The 19,576-nt window shown below is 47.2% G+C and overlaps 1 protein-coding gene across 1 annotated transcript; it reads right to left on the reverse strand.

The window, feature by feature from the left end:
* Positions 1 to 1,019: 1,019 nt before the first annotated feature.
* LOC119922985 (olfactory receptor 6C75-like) lies at positions 1,020 to 1,958 on the reverse strand. Its single transcript, XM_038742584.1, has one exon. It carries the CDS (start codon positions 1,956 to 1,958, stop codon positions 1,020 to 1,022), a length of 939 nt encoding a protein of 312 aa, XP_038598512.1.
* Positions 1,959 to 19,576: the final 17,618 nt, after the last annotated feature.

Genomic DNA, 19,576 nt, shown 5'->3' on the forward strand with positions numbered 1-19,576 from the left:
TCCTCTCGGGAACGGAGTCCCGGGCGTCTATGTCGGCGCTCTGAGGAGAGAATACTTCCGGGAGCAGCGGGGGCCACGCGGTGTGATGGCGGGCGGGCGGGCGGGCTTCTCGGTAACAGAGTCCCGGGCGTCTATGGCGGCGCTCTTTCCTTAGCTGTTCAATGGATATTCAATACCTCTTCTACCTCAGTATAGACTATGAGCTTAGTGTGGAACAGGGTCTGTATCTGACTTGATGGTCTTGTACTTACCATAGTGCTCAGTACAGTGCTTGGCACTCAGTAAGCAATAAACAAATACAACAATAACAATAATAATAATTTACCACTAGAATGGCCAAATTAAATATTCGAATGCACAGTTGAATAAAGATTAGTGTACAAGTGCTCGAGATGGGTTTAAATAAAGTCTTCTGTGTTACAGCTGGCTCAATTTAAGTTGGAGGGAGATTAACTGGGAGAGATTAAATTGATAGGAACAGACGTGCTATGGGTTGTTGGAATTGAATAGTGCTGAGGTGGTAGTTAGGAGGGTAAAACCTAAGTAAAAAAATCTAAATGGGGAAGAACTCCTGTAGGAAGAGGGATTTCCGAAGGGCTTTCAAGACAGAGAATTGTGGTCTGGCAGGTATAAAATGTGAGGGAATTCGAGACAGGAGAAAGGACATAGAGTCAGGGGAAGGAGAAAAAAACACATCACTTTGCACCTGTGGTACTCCATCGGCTTCGGGACCGACTTGAAGAGCAGACCTCGGAACGTCTCTATAACACGGAGGGAAAGGGAAACATTCCTCTCTGAATGGTCGAGTTCAGAAGGTCTAGGGTAACAGGGAGAACTGGCGATGGCAGGGATTTCTGGGAAGGCGGGTGCGGGGGCGTACAGAGGGCTGGAGAACGGCCAATTCCTGTTTGTCGGCCAGCAGATGAAGCATCAGGCTAATGTACAGGCACCGAATCTCTGTGGTCGACCTTTTGCGACTCCTGCAGATTTTCCTGTCGTATTTTATGGCAGATGAGCCCTCACTTCCTGGAGGAAAACCCAACCCAGCGCACAAGGGCCCTGAAAGCATGCTTGACCTGCTCGTTCCGCAGCGTGTAGATGAAGGGATTCAGCATGGGGGCAACGGAAGTGTTGAGCACCGCCACCCCCTTGGTCAGTCCCACCCTGTCCTTGGTGGACGGTTTGACATACAGGAAGATACAACTGCCATACATGATGGAGACCACGACCATGTGTGAGGAGCTGGTGGAAAAGGTCTTTCTTCTCGGCTGAGCTGACGGCAGTCTCAGGATGGTGTGGACGATGGCAGTGTACGACGCGGTCATTAGTGCCAGGGTGACCAGGAGCGTTCCCAAGGCCAGGAGGAAAGCCATCAGCTCCAGGTAGCGTGTGTCTGTGCACGAGATCCCCATCATTGGGAAAGAATCACAGATGAAGTGGTTGAGGATGTTGGAGTCGCAAAAGTCTAGCCGGGTGACCATCACAACCGGTGGGAACACGATCAGATAACTGAAGAGAAAGGAGCAGAGGACCAGAAGGGTGCAGACACCCCTGCTCATGACGGTCGTGTAGTGCAGCGGCCGGTAGATGGCGACGTAGCGGTCGTAGGACACGGCGGCCAGGAGGAAGAATTCCGACCCTCCGAGAAAGATGAAGAAGAACAGCTGAGTGAAGCAGTTGGAAAACGAAATGGTTCTGTCTCCGGTGACGATGGTGACCAGGAAACTGGGAATGCAGGCGGATGTGAAAGCGATCTCCAGAAAGGAGAAGCTGCGCAGGAAGAAGTACATGGGGGTGCGCAGGCGGGAGTCCAGGAGGGTGAGGGTGACGATGGTCAGGTTGCCGGTGATGCTTAATGCGTAGGTGAGGAAGAGGAGGAGGAAGATCAGAGCCTGCAGGTGGGGGTCATCTGTGAGCCCCAGGAGGATGAATTCGGTCACCCCCGTGCCATTTCCCATGGTTGATTGGTGGCGTCAGCCGAACCTGTAGGAGCAAAGAGAGAGATGGGGGAGCAGAGGACAGGTACAGGAACATCCTAAGACGGGGAGAAGAGCCCATGGACCAAACAACAAGCGATTCCCCCACCCCTGGACGGTCAGTGGTTCAGGCTCCGGCTGCTGCACAACCAAACTATGTATACGTTGGCCAGAAAGGGCATGGGGAAATCCCCTGGATTCTGATCCAGGAGATCCATCTACCTTTCCTAGGTGCCGGTCCTTTTGCCCACGATACGGGTGAGGCCAGCCTTCCCTGAAAGTTCACGGTTCCTCTGCCAGCGAGGATCTCTCTGGATCCCACCTCTTTCTTTATTCCTTGCTCCTTCGACTACCTGCTTCTTCTCTTCTGTCTGCTACTGCCTGGTTGAGATAATCATATCCAGTTGCCCTGATCCATGCAGTCTAGAGGGGCCTCTTGGAAACAGGACAAGAAACGCGGTCCACTACCTGCCTTTAACTCCCTCCAGTCTCACCTTTCTCTGACTCCTCCTTCTCCTCACAAATCTACATCTTCAGCCCATCTCTCTCTCTCTCTCTCTCTCTCTCTCTCTCTCTCTCTCTCTCTCTCTCTCTCTCTGTGCAGTCTTGTATTTTCTCCTGCCTTAAAGACATCTCTTCTTGGATGTTCTACCATCACCTCAAACCTGACATATATAAAACAGAACTCCTTATCTTCCCACCCAAACTCTGTCCTTCGCCTGACTTTCACATCACTGTAGACGGCACCACCATCCTTCCTGTTTCATTAGCCTGTAACCTTGGCGTTAGCCTTGACTCCTGTCTTTCACTCAATCCACACATTCAACACATTACTAAATCGTTTCAGTTCGACCTTCACAACATCGATAAAATCCGCCCTTTCCTCTCCATCCAAACTGCTGCCACATTAGTCCAAGCACTTGTTCTATCCCGTCTTGACTACTGTATCAGCCTCCTTGATGACCTCCCTGCTTCCTCTTCCCACTCCGGTCCACACTTCACTCTGCCACCCGGATCATTTTTCTACAAAAACGTCCAGTCCGTGTTTCCCCACTCCTAAAGAACTATCAGTGGTTGCCCATCCACCGCTACATCAAACAGAATCTCCTTACCGTCAGCTTTAAAGCACTCAATCATCTTGCCCTCTCCTATCTCCCCTCACTACTTTCCTTCTACAACCAAGCCCACACCCTTTGCTTCTCTAATGCTGTCCTTCTCACTGTACCTTCTCATCGTCAATCTCTCGCCCATGTCTTGTCTCTGACCTAGAATGCTCTCCCTCTTCATATCTGACAAGCGATTATTCTCCCCACTTTTAAAGCATTATTGAAGGTATATCTCCTCTAAGAGGCCCTCCTTTCCCCTTCTTCCACTCCCTTCTGCATTGCCGACGTACTCCCTTTATTCATTTTCCCTCCCAGTCCCACAGCATATATGTACGAATCTGTAATTTTATTCATTTATATTGTCTGTTTCCTCCTCTAGACTGTAAGCTCGTTGTGGGCAGGAAATGTGTCTCATATTGTTATATTGTACTTTCCCAAATGCTTAGTACGGTGATCCACACACAGTAAGTGCTTAATAAATACGATCGACCGACTGTTTCTTCCTAATCTCATTACGACTTTTTTCTTTACCTCTTCTACCCCTTTCTTTCTCCTTCTACAGCTCTTACTCTTCTTTCTTCTCCTTTTACTTCTCGTTCTTCTCTTCCCCTTCACCTTCTTCCTCTTCCTCCCTTCTTCTGTATTCCTTATCCCCCCATCCCTCTTCTCCTTCCTCCTCCTACTCCTGGTTATACAACATCTTCTTCTTCACTTCTCTGGTGTTCTTTCCCATCGGGCGGTGGTTATACCCAATCCATGAATTATCTTGGGTAATGGATGAATCAATTACAGCAGTACCAAAGCGTGCCCTGTGTGCTAAGCACCACCTGACGTGCTGAGTTAGATTCCGGATGGTCACATCAGACCCAATTTATATCCCTCAGGGGGACTTGAAGTCTATCTTATCCTCATTTATAGAGGAGGAAGCTGAGGCTCAGAGTGGTGAAGTTTTTACCCAGGGTTAGCCAATATACCAGAGGGAGAGTTGGGACTAGAAGCCAGGCGGGACTCCCAATTCCGTGCTCTTTTCATTAGACTGTTCTGCCTCCTTCTGAAGAGTGAAGACAGTCCATCACAGACGAGAACTGAAGGCTGACCTGACTGGGCAACTCCTCTAACAGGGGGCCCGGTTCTCCAGGGTGGGGGTAAGGTCTACCCAGAAGCCACCCCTAACACCCGTTCGGGGAGATGCCAGTGGCTTACGTTCACGTGGCTTACCCAGACCAGTGGCCTCCTTTGCTGGACTGAAAGACATAAAAGAGGCTGGGTAATTTAGGGGTCAGAACATAGGACTGGCTTCTCATTCTAGATCTGTCCTTTGCCTGCTTTGTGACCTTAGAGAAATACCTTCGCCTCTCTGGGCCTCTGTTTTCTCCTCTGTAAAGTGCGGATGAGATTTGAGTCCATTGTGGGACAGGGAATGTATCTGCTGTGAATGCCATTCATCTACCCAAGTGCTCAGTAAGTGCCATAACAACAACACCAACAACTACAACTAGCACAACAACAATGATAGTAATGATAATAATAAATAATATTCATAATTCATGTCCAGTGTCGCCCCTAATAACAAGAAAAATGCCTTTGAAGGTTCCAGAGCCGACGAAGTCACACGAGTCAGCTCAAACGAGCTCCATATATGCTTTGGAGATGAAGAGAATGAAATCAGGAGGAACGGAGATGAGAGAAGGCACAGACTCACTTTCCCCTGAACAGGTTCGTGATGGCCACCCTCAGAAGGTGAACTCGGGAGGCCTCACTCTTTCCCCCTTGAAGCAGGCCTGCTGGTATACTGCACCAAAGGACAGGAGAGGAGGGACCAGGGAGCACTTTCCCACCTCGCCACATCCAGGCCTTCTCCCTCTGACCCCCGGCTCCATCCCTGTGGCTCGACATTAAATAGACCTTCTATTGAGGGGTCTGCCCCAGGCCAGCTGAAGGTCAGCTCCCCGCTCTTTGTCCCCACGGCGCTTCCGAGACCAGATCCGATTCAGAACCCAGAGTGACAGGGCTCATCCCAGATGACCTTACCACGCTCCTGACCCTCGGGGAGTGGGAAAGACTCTTAGAGATCACAGAGACGAGGTCCCCTCCCTCCTCCAGCACCGGAGCAAAGAGGAGCAATAGCGCCTAGCACTGCACTAAGCACTGGGAAAATAACCCAAGGAAGAATTAAACCCGGTCCCTGGAAACTTTCCTATCTAATCATTATTAAGCAGAAGGATGGCGATGGAACCATAAAGGCAATCATAAATAAGACAAGAGCAACAGGGGACGGTGGCCTGAAGAGAAGTTTCAAAGCTACTCGTGGCCCGGATTCCAACAGCCACGGCAACAGACCCGGTTCTCCGTGCGGGGAGATGGGTGACTCTGAAGGCTGTCATGGCAGGAGCCAGCCAGGTTTTTATCCGCTCTGTTTGTGATCAGCTCCCGGGACCGGGGCCCGGAGTTACAGCAGGGCCGCGGGGAGCAGCGCTCAGGAGCACTAATGAGCCTACACCGTTATCCTCGGTGGTGTCCAGCGGAGACTGGGGCCCGTGGAGAACGGGGCCGGGAGGGCCTTCGAGGGCAGATTCAGGGGCTCAGCAGTTAGAGATGATACAGGGACTGCAGGGACCCAGTCTGGAGACCTTGGCTGAGTTTTTCTCTAGGAAGGGGCAGCGACTCCATCTTTAGCCTTGGGGAGGGGAGAGGTTCATCCATCAGCCCGGTGCTGCCCCACCCTACATCAGGACCTTCTGTCTGGGCCCCGCTCTCTGACTCCATCAACACTGGTCCTCCCCAGCGACTGCCCTCGGGGATTCACAGCCACTAGTTCTTTCCCAAGCCCTTCTAGGAGGAAAACACATAATCCCAATCCATCAACAGCACATACGGTGTCCAGACCTCTGTGCTAAACGCTGAGAAAATAAAAATAAAAAACAGAGGCAGAAGACATGGTCTCTCCTCAAGGAGTTTACAATCTAAGAGGGAGAGAGAAACAAAATGAATTACGAATAAAATAGGAAGATATATTTATGGGAAAGTAAGGGCTTAAATAGACGATCACATACTGCAGTAGTATTAGCCATGAGGGCCTCCTGGGAGCAGTGAGCTGTACTATTTCTTATACAACCAACCGGTCAGTGGTATTTACCTGGTGGTTATTGAAAGGTGCTAAATTCTTGAGAGAATACAATACAGTAAATATACATGTCCCCTGTCCTCAAGAATATTTCAATCTAACGAGGAAGGAAGGTATGAGAAGAAGAATCATTGTCGGCCAGTGGAAAGAGCACAGGCCTGGAAGTTACAGGAACCAGGTTCTGATCCCTGCTCTGCTACTTGTCTTCTGTGTAACCTTGGGCATGTCACAACGAATCTCTGCCTCACTTTCCTTAGCTATTCAATGGGGATTTGATACCTATTCTACCTCCAATTTAGACTGTGATCTTAGTGTGGAACAGAGACTGCGTCTGACCTGATGGTTTTGTACGTACTTCAGTACCTAGCACAGTGTCTGGCATCCAGTAAACGATTAGCAAATACAACAACAATGATGATAATAACGAATGCAATAATAATTTACCACTAGAGTGGTCAGTTTAAATAATTGAATGAAAAGATGAATATGCAAGTGCTGAAGATGAGTTTAAAAAAAGTCATATATGCTAGAGATGGCTCATCTTAAAATGCTGAGAGGGTACCTGAGAGAGACTAAATTGATATGATCGGATGTGTTATGGATAATTTGGATTGAAGAAGGGCTGAGGTGGTAATTAGGAAGATGAGACCTCGGTAAAAGAAAAATAAGTGGGGAAGGACTCCTGCAGGAAGAGGGATTTCAGAAGGGCTTTAAAGTGAATAATGGTCTGTCAGGTATGAAATGGGAGGTTATTCAAGGTAGGAGGAAGGGCATGGCGCCGGGGTCAGCGATGAGAGAGTTGAGAATGAGGCACGGATATTAGGTTAATTTGGAAGGCGCGAAGAGTGAAAACGGGTGTGGTGGGAGAAGAGAATGCATAAGCAGAAGAGCAGGAATATTGAGCGATAGCCTTGAAATTCATGGTCAGGAGTTTCTGCTTGATGTGGACAGGAATGGTCGACAGTCGGAAGGATTTGAGCAAAGGAGAGACCTGGTACTCCGGTACTCCCTCCTTTCCCATGTCAGACAAACCACAGCTCTTCCCACGTTGACCACCCTCCTAAAATCTCATCTCCTCCAACAAGCTTTCTCCAATTAATTTCTCACTCCCTAGAGCCATATCATTCCTTCAGCCAATTCCAGCACATATGGATTTATTTATTCCCTACTGACTACTCATGTATATTTGTTGGATTACATATATATGTTCGATTAACAACCTCCCTGTCTCACAAGCCCATAACTTTGGTGTTATGGTGTTATCCTCGACATATCTCCTTCATTCAGTTCACGGTGCAATGTACTGTATTAACCACTTGGAAACTTCACTGGACGTGCTAGATCCAATTAATTTCTTCCCTGACTTCTCATTTCACCAACTGTCACTTTATTATTCCCAAGTCACCTAAGAATCTGTTTAAATATACTCACATCTTTATTCTCTATTACCTCTTCCTACCTGTAATCAATTGAAGTGTCTGCCTTTCCTGCTAGGGTACAAACTTCCTGAGGTCAGGAATTGTGTCTACCAATTCTGCTGTCCTCTCCCAAGAGCTCAATACAGCGTTTAGCATCCAGTTGGTGCTCAATCAAACTATTGGTTGATTGATAGGTCGAGAAATGTTTGTTGCCAACAAGGAGCTCCCACCTCACCGAGGAAGAGAGACTGGAAAGCTAATGGTGTAGATGCAGGCAGGTCAGACTGGTTGCTCAGGTAGAACTTTAGGAAATGGGTATTTTGTCCCCATTTTACAGATTACAAATGAGGATGGAGTTTGGAGCCTTGATATTCTACTTTTTCTAGCCAATGTTTGATCAAATTATTCAAACAGCAGGATTGAGGTGATTCCAATAAAAGTTTAAAATGTTTGATGTTTTATTGCAGAACCTTCGGTGTGGCCTATCCTCTTGGATCTGCACCCTTTAAGCATGTAATCATCACACCCCCTCAGCATCACTGCACTAAGGTACATATCAGTAATTTATTTCTTTATATTAATGTTATATTATATTATTAATGTTATATTATATTAGAGAAGCAGCGTAGCTTAGTGGAAAGAGCACGGCCTTGGGCGTCAGAGGACGTGGGTTCTAATCCAGACTTTGCCACTTGTCGCTATGCGACCATTGGCAAGCAGCTTAACCTCTCTGTGCCTCAGTTACCTCATCTGTAAAATAGAAATTAAGACTGTGTGCCCCATGGGGGACAAACTGATTACCTTGTTATCTACCCAGCGCTTAGAACACATCGTTTAGAATAGTGCTTGGAACATAGTAAGTGCTTATCAAATACAATTATTACTATTAATGTCTGTCTCCCCCTTTGGATTGTAAATTCCTTGTAGGCCGGGAACGTGTTTACCATCTCGTTGCACTGTACTCTCCCAAGCGCCTAACTCAGTAAGCACACAGTAAGTGCTCAATAAATGCCATCAGTTGATTGACTGGAATACTGTGGCCCCCGTGTTGCTTGACTTCTCCTTCTCACCCCGCCTCATCACACTTTCCAGAGGAAAACACAATCCGGGGCACCTACTGTTTTGCGGATGTAGATGAAGTGGTGGAATTGAACATCCCTGCCCCTTTGGTCAGGTCCACCCTTTCCTGGGTGGAAAGTTTTATGGACATAAATATGCAGCTGGTGTATGTTATGGAGACCACTACAATTATGGGAGAAGATGGAAAAGGCCTTTCTTCACTTTTGGGCAGAGGATGGATGGAGCAGGCTAACAGTAGGGGAGACCATTTAGACCCCTGCGACTGGAGATGGACTTCTCTACCTTCTGCAGGAGGAAGAGGGGTTTTTATTCTCCTTGGTTCCCAGTGGGCACATGGGGACCAATTGTGAAACTAATGAAAGTATCTCCAGGGATGAGTCGGGAGACACTACTGAATGGTAGATGTTTTGGTGGCTCTAACTGAACGTTTAATACTCGGACTGGAGACATATCCGGAGGGATGGGGCGCAGCCACAGCCATTCTGATGGATTAATCCCTAGTCCAGGTAACTAAGAGGAGAGTAAGCAAGATGCAACAATGGGGATCTCTCTTCACCCTTCTGCTAGGTCCAGAGGTGGTGAAATACTGGGCTGAGTTTCTCTGGGCTCAGTGCTTCCTGCAACTCTCCCTGAAACTCAGCTCCCTTGTAGAACCTCCAATGTCGTATCGAGATGCTCCCGTCCATACCAAATAGGATGTCAGGTCTAGCAATTATTTACTCAACTAGCAAATAAACCATTCAATGGTATTTATTAGGCACCGACTGCTCAAAGATCTCATGGTATTTATTGAGAGCCTAGAGAGTGCAGAACAATCCATCCATCAATCAGATGACATTTATTGAGCACATACTGAGTGCAAAGCAATCCTTAAATTTGTTTGCATTTATTGAGGGCATACCGAGGGCTAAGAAATTAATCAATCAATCAAATGTAATCTAGTAACTGCCCACTGACTGAATTCTAGGCACTGTATTAAGTGCTTGGGAGAGCACAACTGAAGAAAGACACCGAGTTTCTGCTATCCAGGCATTTCCAATCAAATAGGAGAGACAGAGAGAAATGATTTCCAAAGAGTGGGAGTCAAAGTAAGAATAATGAACAGGAAGGAGGCAGAACAAATAAGACAGATTGGAATGCTGCTTTTTATGGTTTTTTGGTAAGTGTTTACTATGTGCCAGACACTGTAGTAAGCGCTGGGGTACATACAAATTAATTATGTTGGACACAGTCCCTGTCCCACATGAGGCTCACAGTTTTAATCTCCATTTTACAGATGAGGTAACTGAGATACAGAGATGAGAAGTGACTTGCCCAAGGTCACACAGCACACAAGTGGCAGAGCCGGGATTAAACCCAGGTCCTTCTGACTCTCAGGCTTCTGCCCTATCGACTAGGCTACACTGGTTTTCTAATGACTGCTCAAATGCCTGACCAAATAAGAATATATCACTATAATTAAATCTAATATTTACCCATGCATGCGTGCTGAAATGAAAGGAAGTGGGAATGAGATGGAGAGGGCAAGAGGGTAGAAGTGTAAGAGCAATAGGATAGTAGCGAGAGGTGGTGAGCCTTTGGGTTCCCCTCCACCCATGACCAGTGACATCAAGTGACATCAAAGATCAAGGTGCAAGCATTCACTTAGCTAGGACACGGAAGGAGAGTTAGACACACACACACACACACACACACACACACACACACACACACACACACTGCACCTGTGATACTCGAACAGCTTCGGCACCGCCCTGCAGAGCAAACCTCGGAACATCTCTATCATGTGGAGGGAAAAAGCAAAGTTCCCTTCTAAATGGATGAGGACAGAAGGGCTCGGGTTCCAGAGGGAACCTGGCCAAGGGAGGGATTTACAGGAGGGCAGGTGTAGGGGCGCACAGAGGGCTAGAGAACGGCCAGGCCCTGTTTGTCGGGCAGCAGATGAGGCTAATGTACAGGCACCGAATCTCTGTGGTCGACACTTTGCGACTCCTGCAGATTTTCCTGTGGTATTTTATCGCAGATGAGCCCTCACTTCCTAGAGGAAAACCCCACTGGGTGCACCAGGGCCCTGAAGACCTGCTTGACCTGCTCGTTCCGCTCGTTCCCCCCTCGTCCCCCTCTCCATCCCCCCCATTTCCCTTCCCCACAGCACCTGTGTATGTGTATATACGTTTGTACATATTTATTACTCTATTTATTTATTTTACTTGTACATATCTATTCTATTCATTTTATTTTGTTAGTATGTTTGGTTTTGTTCTCTGTCTCCCCCTTTTAGACTGTGAGCCCACTGTTGGGCAGGGACTGTCTCTATATGTTGCCAATTCGTACTTCCCAAGCGCATAGTACAGTGCTCTGCACACAGTAAGCGCTCAATAAATACGATTGATGATGATGATGAAGGGGTTCAACATGGGGGCAACGGAAATTTTGAGCACCGCCACCCCCTTGGTCAGTTCCACCCTGTCCTTGGCGGACAGTTTGATGTACATGAAGATGCCAAATGCCAACTGCCAAATGTCATGAAGACCACGACCAGGTGTGAGGAGCAGGTGGAAAAGGCCTTTCTCCTCTGTTGAGCTGAGGGCAGTCTCAGGATGGCGCAGATCATGGCTATGTAGGGCGCGGTCTCCGGAACCAGGGTGACCGGGAGCGTCCTCAACGCCAGGAGGAAAGCCGTTAGCTCCACGAACCGGGTATACGAGCAGGAGAGCTGTAACATGGGAGAAGAATCACAGATGAAGTGGTTGATGATATTGGAGGAGCAGAAATCATGATGGAGGAGAACAATGACTGGGGGAAAGACGACCAGGAACCCTGCCAGACAGTAGCAGAGGACCAGCAGATCTCAGAAGCCCCGGCTGATGACTGTCGTGTAGGGAAGGGGCTGGAAGAGGTCGACATAGCTGTCGTTGGACATGCGGCCAGGAGGAAGAACTCCTTCATCCCCAGGAAGATGTTGAAGAACAGCTGAGTGAAGCAGTTGGAAAAGAAAATGGTTCTGTCTCCGGTGACGTTGGTGACCAGGAATCTGGGAATGCTGGCAGATGTGAAGGCGACCTCCAGCAAGGAGAAACTGCGCAGGAGGAAGTACATGGGGGTGCGGAGGCGGGAGTCCCGCAAGGTGAGGGTGACCACGGTCAGATTCCCGGTGACGCTTAATGCATAGGTGAGGAAGAGGATAGAGAAGAGAGGAGCCTGCAGGTGGGGGTCATCGGTGAGCCCCACGAGGATGACCTCTGTCACCCCGGTGCCGTTTTCCGCCGTTGCTTGTTCTCGTTGACTGGATCTGTTGATGCAGCAGAAGGGAGAGGGAAAGTGAGGGCTGGCACAGAAGCAGCCTGTGACCAGGTGGAGAGACCAGGAGCAGTGAACCCCTGCTCTCTCCCTTCCTTCATTCAGTCGTTCATTCATTCAATCGTATTTGTAAGGGCTTATTGTGTGCAGAAAACCGTACTAAGCGCTTGGGAGAATGCAATATAACAATAACAATCAATCAATCGCATTTATTGAGCGCTTACTGTGTGCTGAGCACTGTACTTAGAGCTTGGGAAGTACAAGGTGGCAACATACAGAGACAGTCCCTACCCAACAGTCTATAACAGACATACTCCCTGCCCTTTATAAGGTTACTGTCATTCACCAACACTAGCTGCAATGCACAAGTGCTGTTTCTCCCCTGTTCTAGACTGTGAGCTCCTTGATGGGTAGGGATTGCCTCTGTGGCCGAATTTCTAACCGTTTAGTACAGTGTTCTGCACACAGCAAGTGCTCAATAAATACGACTGAATGAGTGAAGTGTCCAAAGAAGAGTAGACGGCAGTGTCTTTGAACTATCTACCCCATCAGCCTCTTTTCTTATTTTATTGTCCTTAATTTCAATCTCTCCTTTACCAACACTTTTCTCTGAATTAAACCCTCTCCCCTACAATCTCCCCCGCTAGACTGTTAACTCCGTGAGGACAGGGACTTTTTATGGTATTTCTTAAACACTTACCATGATTCAGGCACTGTGATAAGCGCTGGGTAGATACAAGGTAATCAGGTTGGATACAGTCCATGTCCCGGTGGAGCTCATAGTCTTAATCCCCATTCTACAGATGATGTACCTGAGTACATGACTTGCTCAAGGTCACACAACAAAAAAGTGGTCGGGCCGTGATTGGACCCAGGTCTTTCTGACTCCGAGGTCCGGATTCTCCTAACTTTGCTTTACTCTCCCAAGAGCCCAAGAGCTCTGAATCGTGCTCTGCACCAATCAGGCAGGTGCTTAGTCAATTCTATGGCTTGATTGATTGACTATGTAAGAGTGGGTTCTAATTTAGTGCTATTGATTAATTAATTTACTGTTTGGCTGATGGGTGCACCGACTGAACATTCAGATCTATTACCTGCAGAACGGCAGGTGGAGGAAAGGGAAAATCTTTCTCGTGTCAAGAAAAGACTACACAATTTTCCCACTCTCTCCGATGGCTTTCTCGGGACTTTGACTCGGCATGTCGAGACAGAAGAGAATTTTGTGTTTCAGTCTAGTTCCAGCTCTTGAACATACGGAAGCAGCCTCTACCTCACCCTACTAAAATCTCAGCGTGATGGTGATGGAGGGTCGTGGGGAATCCCAGAGGAACTCCCCGCCGGTTTTCCCCAGAACTCATCCAGGACCCTGCCGGCTTTTGCCTTTGAGGCCATATCAACGCTGTCGGGATCATCAGGGTGGATCATGGTTTGTCCGGATGAAGGAGTCCTATTCACTGAGCAGGGAGGTGAGAGACTCTGAAGGCCGAGGGTCAGGCTGTCTTTATCCGCTCTGTTCGCGATGGGCTCTGGGGAAAAGGGGGCGAGGAGCCACAGGTGAGCTGCGAGAAGCCGCAGGGAGTACTAATGAATCTATGCCGTTAACCACGATGGCAGACAACAGAGACTGGTGCCCTTGGGAAACAGAACGGAGAGCAGAAACAAGTGCTCAGAGCATAGAGGCGAGGCGAGGGCTGCTGGGACTCAGCCTGGAGACCCCTGGCTAGTTTCTTCCCCTAGGAAGGGCAGAGACACTGGGTTTATCCTGGGGTAGGGGTGGGGAGGGACGCGATTCCGAGAGCCCAAATTAGCCCCAGAAAAGTTTCCAGAAAAAGATGGATGTTTTCCCTCCTTTCCCTCTCCTTCCATTTGCTCCAATGTTAAGAAGTGGTAGAAAGCTCCAGAGGGACGGTCTGATTTGGGTCAGAACTTTGGACTACAGTTAGCACTTCCTTTCTACGATACAATCTAGAGTATCACGAGAACATCCTCATATCGCTATCTAGAATATCATTGGATATTTCTGTCCCTCTGATTCCACACAATCCAGTGCTGGATCTAGAAGCAGGGGACGTGGGAATTGTCCAAGGTGCTGAGATATATGGCTTGAGAGTCAGGTTACACAGATGTCCAACTCTATCGAACAATCGTTTTTATTGAGCATTTACTGCGAGCAGAACACTGTACTAAGGGCTTGGGGGAGTACATCACAACAATATAACAGACACATTCCTTGCCCACAACGAGCTTACAGTCTAGAGAGGTAGATGGACATTAATATGAATAAATTCCAGGTATATACATATGTGCTGCGCTGTGGTGCTTGGTGGGGCGTGGTGTATAAAAAGAACAAGTCAGGGTAACTCAGAAGGGACGGGGGAAAAGAGGAAATGAGGGTTTAGTCAAGGAAATCCCCTTGAAGGAGATGTGCCTTCAATAAGGCTTTGAAGGCGGGAAAAGTAATTTTCTTTCGATTATGAAAGCGGATGGCGTTCCAGGCCAGAGGCAGGACGTGGAAGAGAGGTCAGCGGCTAGATTAGGTGAGATCAAAGTACAGTGAGTACGTTGGCATTAGAGAAACAAAGTGTGTGGGCTGGGCTATAGTATGAGAGTAATGACATGAGACATACATTCTTTTCTTTCCCTTCCTCAGTCCCTACTGATTTTTCCATGGCCTCTGGGTGACTGGAGAAAGAGAGATTCATAGCTGCCCAGGATCGTTCATTACATAGGATCATCTATGATCACTTCCAACAGCCCTCAGGTTTGAAGACAGGAAGGAGATATTAAATATATGTACAGTAATGACATTTGTTTTTTTCGAAGTTGAGTTCACTTTTCCTGTGAATGATATCACCATTTTCTTCGCAGAGCAGTTACTCTTTCCTGTTACAGAAACGAAGAAGACAGCACTGTTCTGCTAACATCATGTGAGATTATCACTTGGCACTGATCAAGATTAACTTCTTCCGTCCAATTTAGACTGTAAACCCCATGTGGGACAGGGACATGCATCTGTCAACTTGCAACTTGCATCTGCCCCAGGGCTTAAAACAATGCTTTTTTATTTATTAATGACTGTCTCCCCCTTCAGACTGTAAGCTCATATTGGGCAGGGAATGTGTCTGTTTATTGTTGTATTGTACTTCCTCAAGCGCTTAGTACAGTGCTCTGCACACAGTAAGTGCTCTATAAATATGATTAACTGGCTGACTGACTACTTCACACATAGTAAGTCCTTATCAAATGCCAGAAGAAACGAGATAGATTACATTCCGCGGGACCTAGAGGTTACTTAACCCCATTTTACCGTTTTCTGGGATCCAACATGGTGGAGGTGGGGATTGAAAAATGGTTTGGAGGAGAAGGAGTTATCTTGTCTGCCATAGGTGGAAAAGACAGTCGATTATCTAGGTTTTTGTCCCAGCTCTGTTACTGGTGTTTTGATCACCTCGGGCAAGTCATTCAAATACGAGTCACAGTCACACTCACAAAACTTACAGGTACACGACTAAAAAAGAAATGCACAAGGTAGTGAAAGTGGCTAATGGGACATCCCAACCAGGAAAGGGAGCTATCAATCAAGGAAGGCTTCCTGAAGGAAGTAACATTTGGCTTTGAAGCAAAGTTCTGATGTGTTCTGGCTAAGGGAAGAGGACAGAGTGCTTCCTGGAGCGGGAAGGGAGTAGGATATGGAATATTGCAGGATCACCAGCGAGGTCCGTTTGGAAGGTTTGCTTGGGAGGAGGAAAGGCCACAGTCTGGGTAGGAGGCTTGGGAGAAGAGATTAGATTGGTATCGGGAAGATTGCAGGATGACAGTCCAAAAGCCAACAGAGAGGATCTCCCATTTGATGTGAGTAGAAATTGATTGGTAAGACACATGAGGCAAATTCTCAGCCCACGAGTAGGTTCCACTCTAATGGGCGAGATAGAAATAAAATATATTTAAAAATGGAGTGATCAGAACAAGTTACTGAGTGCTCAGGGAGATTCCCCGCTCAATCACTTGCCTGCTGTATGACCTTGGACAAGTCACTTCACTTCTCTGTACCTCGGTTCCCTCATCTGTAAAATGAGGAGTAAGACTGTGAGCCCCATGTGGGACAGAGACTGTGTCCAACCCGACTATCTTTTGCATCTACCTCAGCGCTTAGAATGATGTCTGGCACAAAGTAAGCGCTTAACAAATGCTATAACAATAATTAATTAATATACATTCATTTATTTATTCTATTACTTCTGTTATTACGTATACTGCTTCTATTACTACTATATCTACTATGACTACTTCTATCAGTGTTATTACGTCTGCTACCACTACTGCTGCTTTCCTATTATTACTTTTTTTGCTGCTACAATTATCAATCAGACACTCAGTCAATGACATTTATTGAAAGCTTCATTTTCATTCATTCATTCAATCGTACTTATTGAGCGCTTACTGTATGCAGAGCACTGTACTAAGCGCTTGGGAAGTACAAGTTGGCAACTTATAGAGACGGTTCCTACCCAACGGCGGGCTCACAATCTAGAACGGGGAGACAGACAACAAAACAAAACATATTAACAAAATAAAACAAATAGAATAAATATGTACAAGTCAAATAAATAAATAGAGTAATAAATGTGTACAAATATATATATATATATATATATATGTACAGGTGCTGTGCGGAGGGGAAGGAGGTAAGGCAGGGGGATGGTGAGGAGGGGGAGAGGAAGGAGGAGGCTCAGTTTGGGAAGGCCTCCTGGAGGAGGTGAGCTCTTAGTAGGGCTTGGAAGGAAGGAAGAGAGTTAGCTTGGCGGATGTGCGGAGGGAGGGCATTCCGGGCCAGGGGAGTACATGGGCCGGGGGTCGACGGTGGGACAGGCGAGAACGAGGCACGGTGAGGAGATTAGTGGCAGAGGAGTGGAGGGTGCGGGCTGGGCTGTAGAAGGAGAGAAGGGAGGTGAGGTAGGAGAGGGTGAGGTGATGGAGAGCCTTGAAGGCGAGAGTGAAGAGTTTTTGCCTGATGCGTAGGTTGATTGGTAGCCACTGGAGATTTTTGAGGAGGGGAGTAATATGCCCAGAGCGTTTCTGCACAAAGACGATCCGGGCAGCGGCGTGAACTATGGATTGAAGTGGGGAGAGACAGGAGGATGGGAGATCGGAGAGCAGGCTGTTGCAGTAATCCAGTCGGGACAGGATGAGAGATTGAACGAGCAGGGTAGCGGTTTGGATGGAGAGGAAAGGGCGCATCTTGGAGATGTTGCAGAGGGGAGACCGGCAGCCTGGCTAAGCCCTCCTTTCCTCTCTCCCAGTCCTTTCCAATTCGCCCTGACTTGCTCCCTTTACCCACCCCCATCGAAGACCCACAGCATTCATAGACAGATCAATAATTTATTTATTCATATCGAAGTGTGCCTCCCCCTCTAGACTGTAAACTCTTTGTGGGCAGCGAATGTGTCTGTTTATTTTTATATTGTACTCTCTCAAGACTTAATACAGTGCTCTGCACACAGTAAACTCTCATTAAATTCGATTGAATGAATGAATGAATGAATGAAGTGGGGGTTGTGGTGGCCTGTCAGATATGAAGGGGGAGGGAATTCCAAGCCAGAAGGAGGATGTGGGTAAGAGGTCTGTGGTGACAAAGAAGGGATTGAGGTACAATGAGTAGGCTGGTATTAAAGAAGCTATGTGTGTGGGTTTGGTTGCAGTAGGAGATGAGTGAAGTAAGGTAGAAGGGGGAGAGATGATTAAGTACCTTAAAGCCTATAGTTAGGTATTTCTATTTGATTCACAGATTGATGGCCAACAGTTGGAGGTTTTTGAGGAGAGGGGAGATATGGACTGAGCCTTTTTTTAAGAAAAGTGATCCGGGCAGCAGAGTGAAGTATGGACTGAAGATGGGAGAGACAGAGAATCACTACTACTACTACTACTACTACTACTACTACTACTACTACTACTACTACTACTACTTATTTATTTATTTATTTATTCGTTCGTTTAATCGTATTTATTGAGCGCTTACTGTGCACAGAGAACTATACTAAGCGCTTGGGAAAGTACAATACAACAACAAAGAGTGACAATTCCTGCCCAAAGTGAGCTCACAGTCTGAGGTGTGGGAATAATAATAATAATAATGGCATTTATTAAGCGCTTACTATCTGCAAAACACTGTTCTAAGCTCTGGGGAGGTTACAAGGTGAAGGGGAAGACAAACAGCAATACAAATAACAGACATCAATAAAAAAATAAAATTACAGATATATACATACGTGTTGTGGGGCTGGGAGAGGGGGGAAGAGCCAAGGGAACAAGTCATGGCGACGTAGAAGGGAATGGAAGATGAGGAAAAGTGGGACTTAGTCTGGGAAGGCCTCTTGTAGAAGATGTGTCTTCAGTAAGATTTTGAAGAGGTTGGGGGAGAGTAACTTTCTGGCGTATTTGAGGAGGGAGTGCTTTCCAAGCCAGAGGCAGGATGTGGACTAGGACTAGGCGGCTAGACAGGAGAGATCAAGGCACAATGAGTAGGTTAGCACTGGAGGAGCGAGGTGTGTGGGCTGGATTGTGGATAAAGAGAAGCGAGTTAAGGTAGGAGGGGGCAAGGTGATGGAGTGCTTTAATGCCAATGGAGAGGATTTTTTGTTTGATACGGAGGTGGATTAGCAACAACTGGAGGATTTTTTTGAGGAGAAGGGTGACGTGTCCAGAACGTTTTGGTAGAAAAATGATCCGGGCAGCAGAATAAAGTATGGACAAGAGTGGGGAGAGATAGGAGGCTGGAGGTCAGCATAGAGAGACTGATGCAGTAATCCAGACGGGATAGGATGAGTGATTGTATTAGCGTGGTAGCAGTATGGATGTTGAGGAAAGGGCGGATTTTAGCGATGCTGTGAAGGTGGGACCTCAGGATTTCGCGACGGATTGAATTTGTGGGTTGAATGAGAGAGAGGAGTCAAGGATAACATCAAGGTAATGGGCTTGTGAGACAGGAAGGAGGGTGGTGCTGTCTATAGCAATGGGAAAGTACTACTACTACTACTACTACTACTACTACTACTACTACTACTACTACTACTACTACTACTACTACTATCCTGAACCTCACGAGCGACAGAGACTCTGTCCAACCCGATTTGCTTGTATCCACCCCAGCGCTTAGTATAGTACCTGACAAATAGTAAGCACTTAACAAATACCACAATTATTATTCTACTACTCATACGACCACTAGTTCTAAAGTTGATGCCGAAAGGGATAGGGCAGGTCTAGTGAACAAAGTGGTGAGCAGATCAGATTTGGGAGTGGAAACAGAAAAAAGAGGATGAGGAAGGAAGACCTGAGCGGGAGGTCATCATCATCATCAATCGTATTTATTGAGCGCTTACTGTGTGCAGAGCACTGTTCTTAGCGCTTGGGAAGTACAAGTTGGCAACATATAGAGACAGTCCCTACCCAACAGTGGGCTCACAGTCTAAAAGGGGGAGACAGAGGCAGGTGTAAGTCCATCCTCACCAAGGAAAGCTTTGGCCATTTAATTTCGTTTTCTGTTACAGAATCACAAGCAAGTATCAAAGCCTC

This window comes from Tachyglossus aculeatus, unplaced genomic scaffold (genome assembly GCF_015852505.1).
Source record: "Tachyglossus aculeatus isolate mTacAcu1 unplaced genomic scaffold, mTacAcu1.pri scaffold_136_arrow_ctg1, whole genome shotgun sequence".
Lineage (NCBI taxonomy): Eukaryota > Metazoa > Chordata > Mammalia > Monotremata > Tachyglossidae > Tachyglossus > Tachyglossus aculeatus.

What these genes read in the sequence shown, in the direction of transcription:
- LOC119922985 (XM_038742584.1), bottom strand. Translation starts at nt 1,958, where the DNA reads ATGGGAAATGGCACGGGGGTGACCGAATTCATCCTCCTGGGGCTCACA.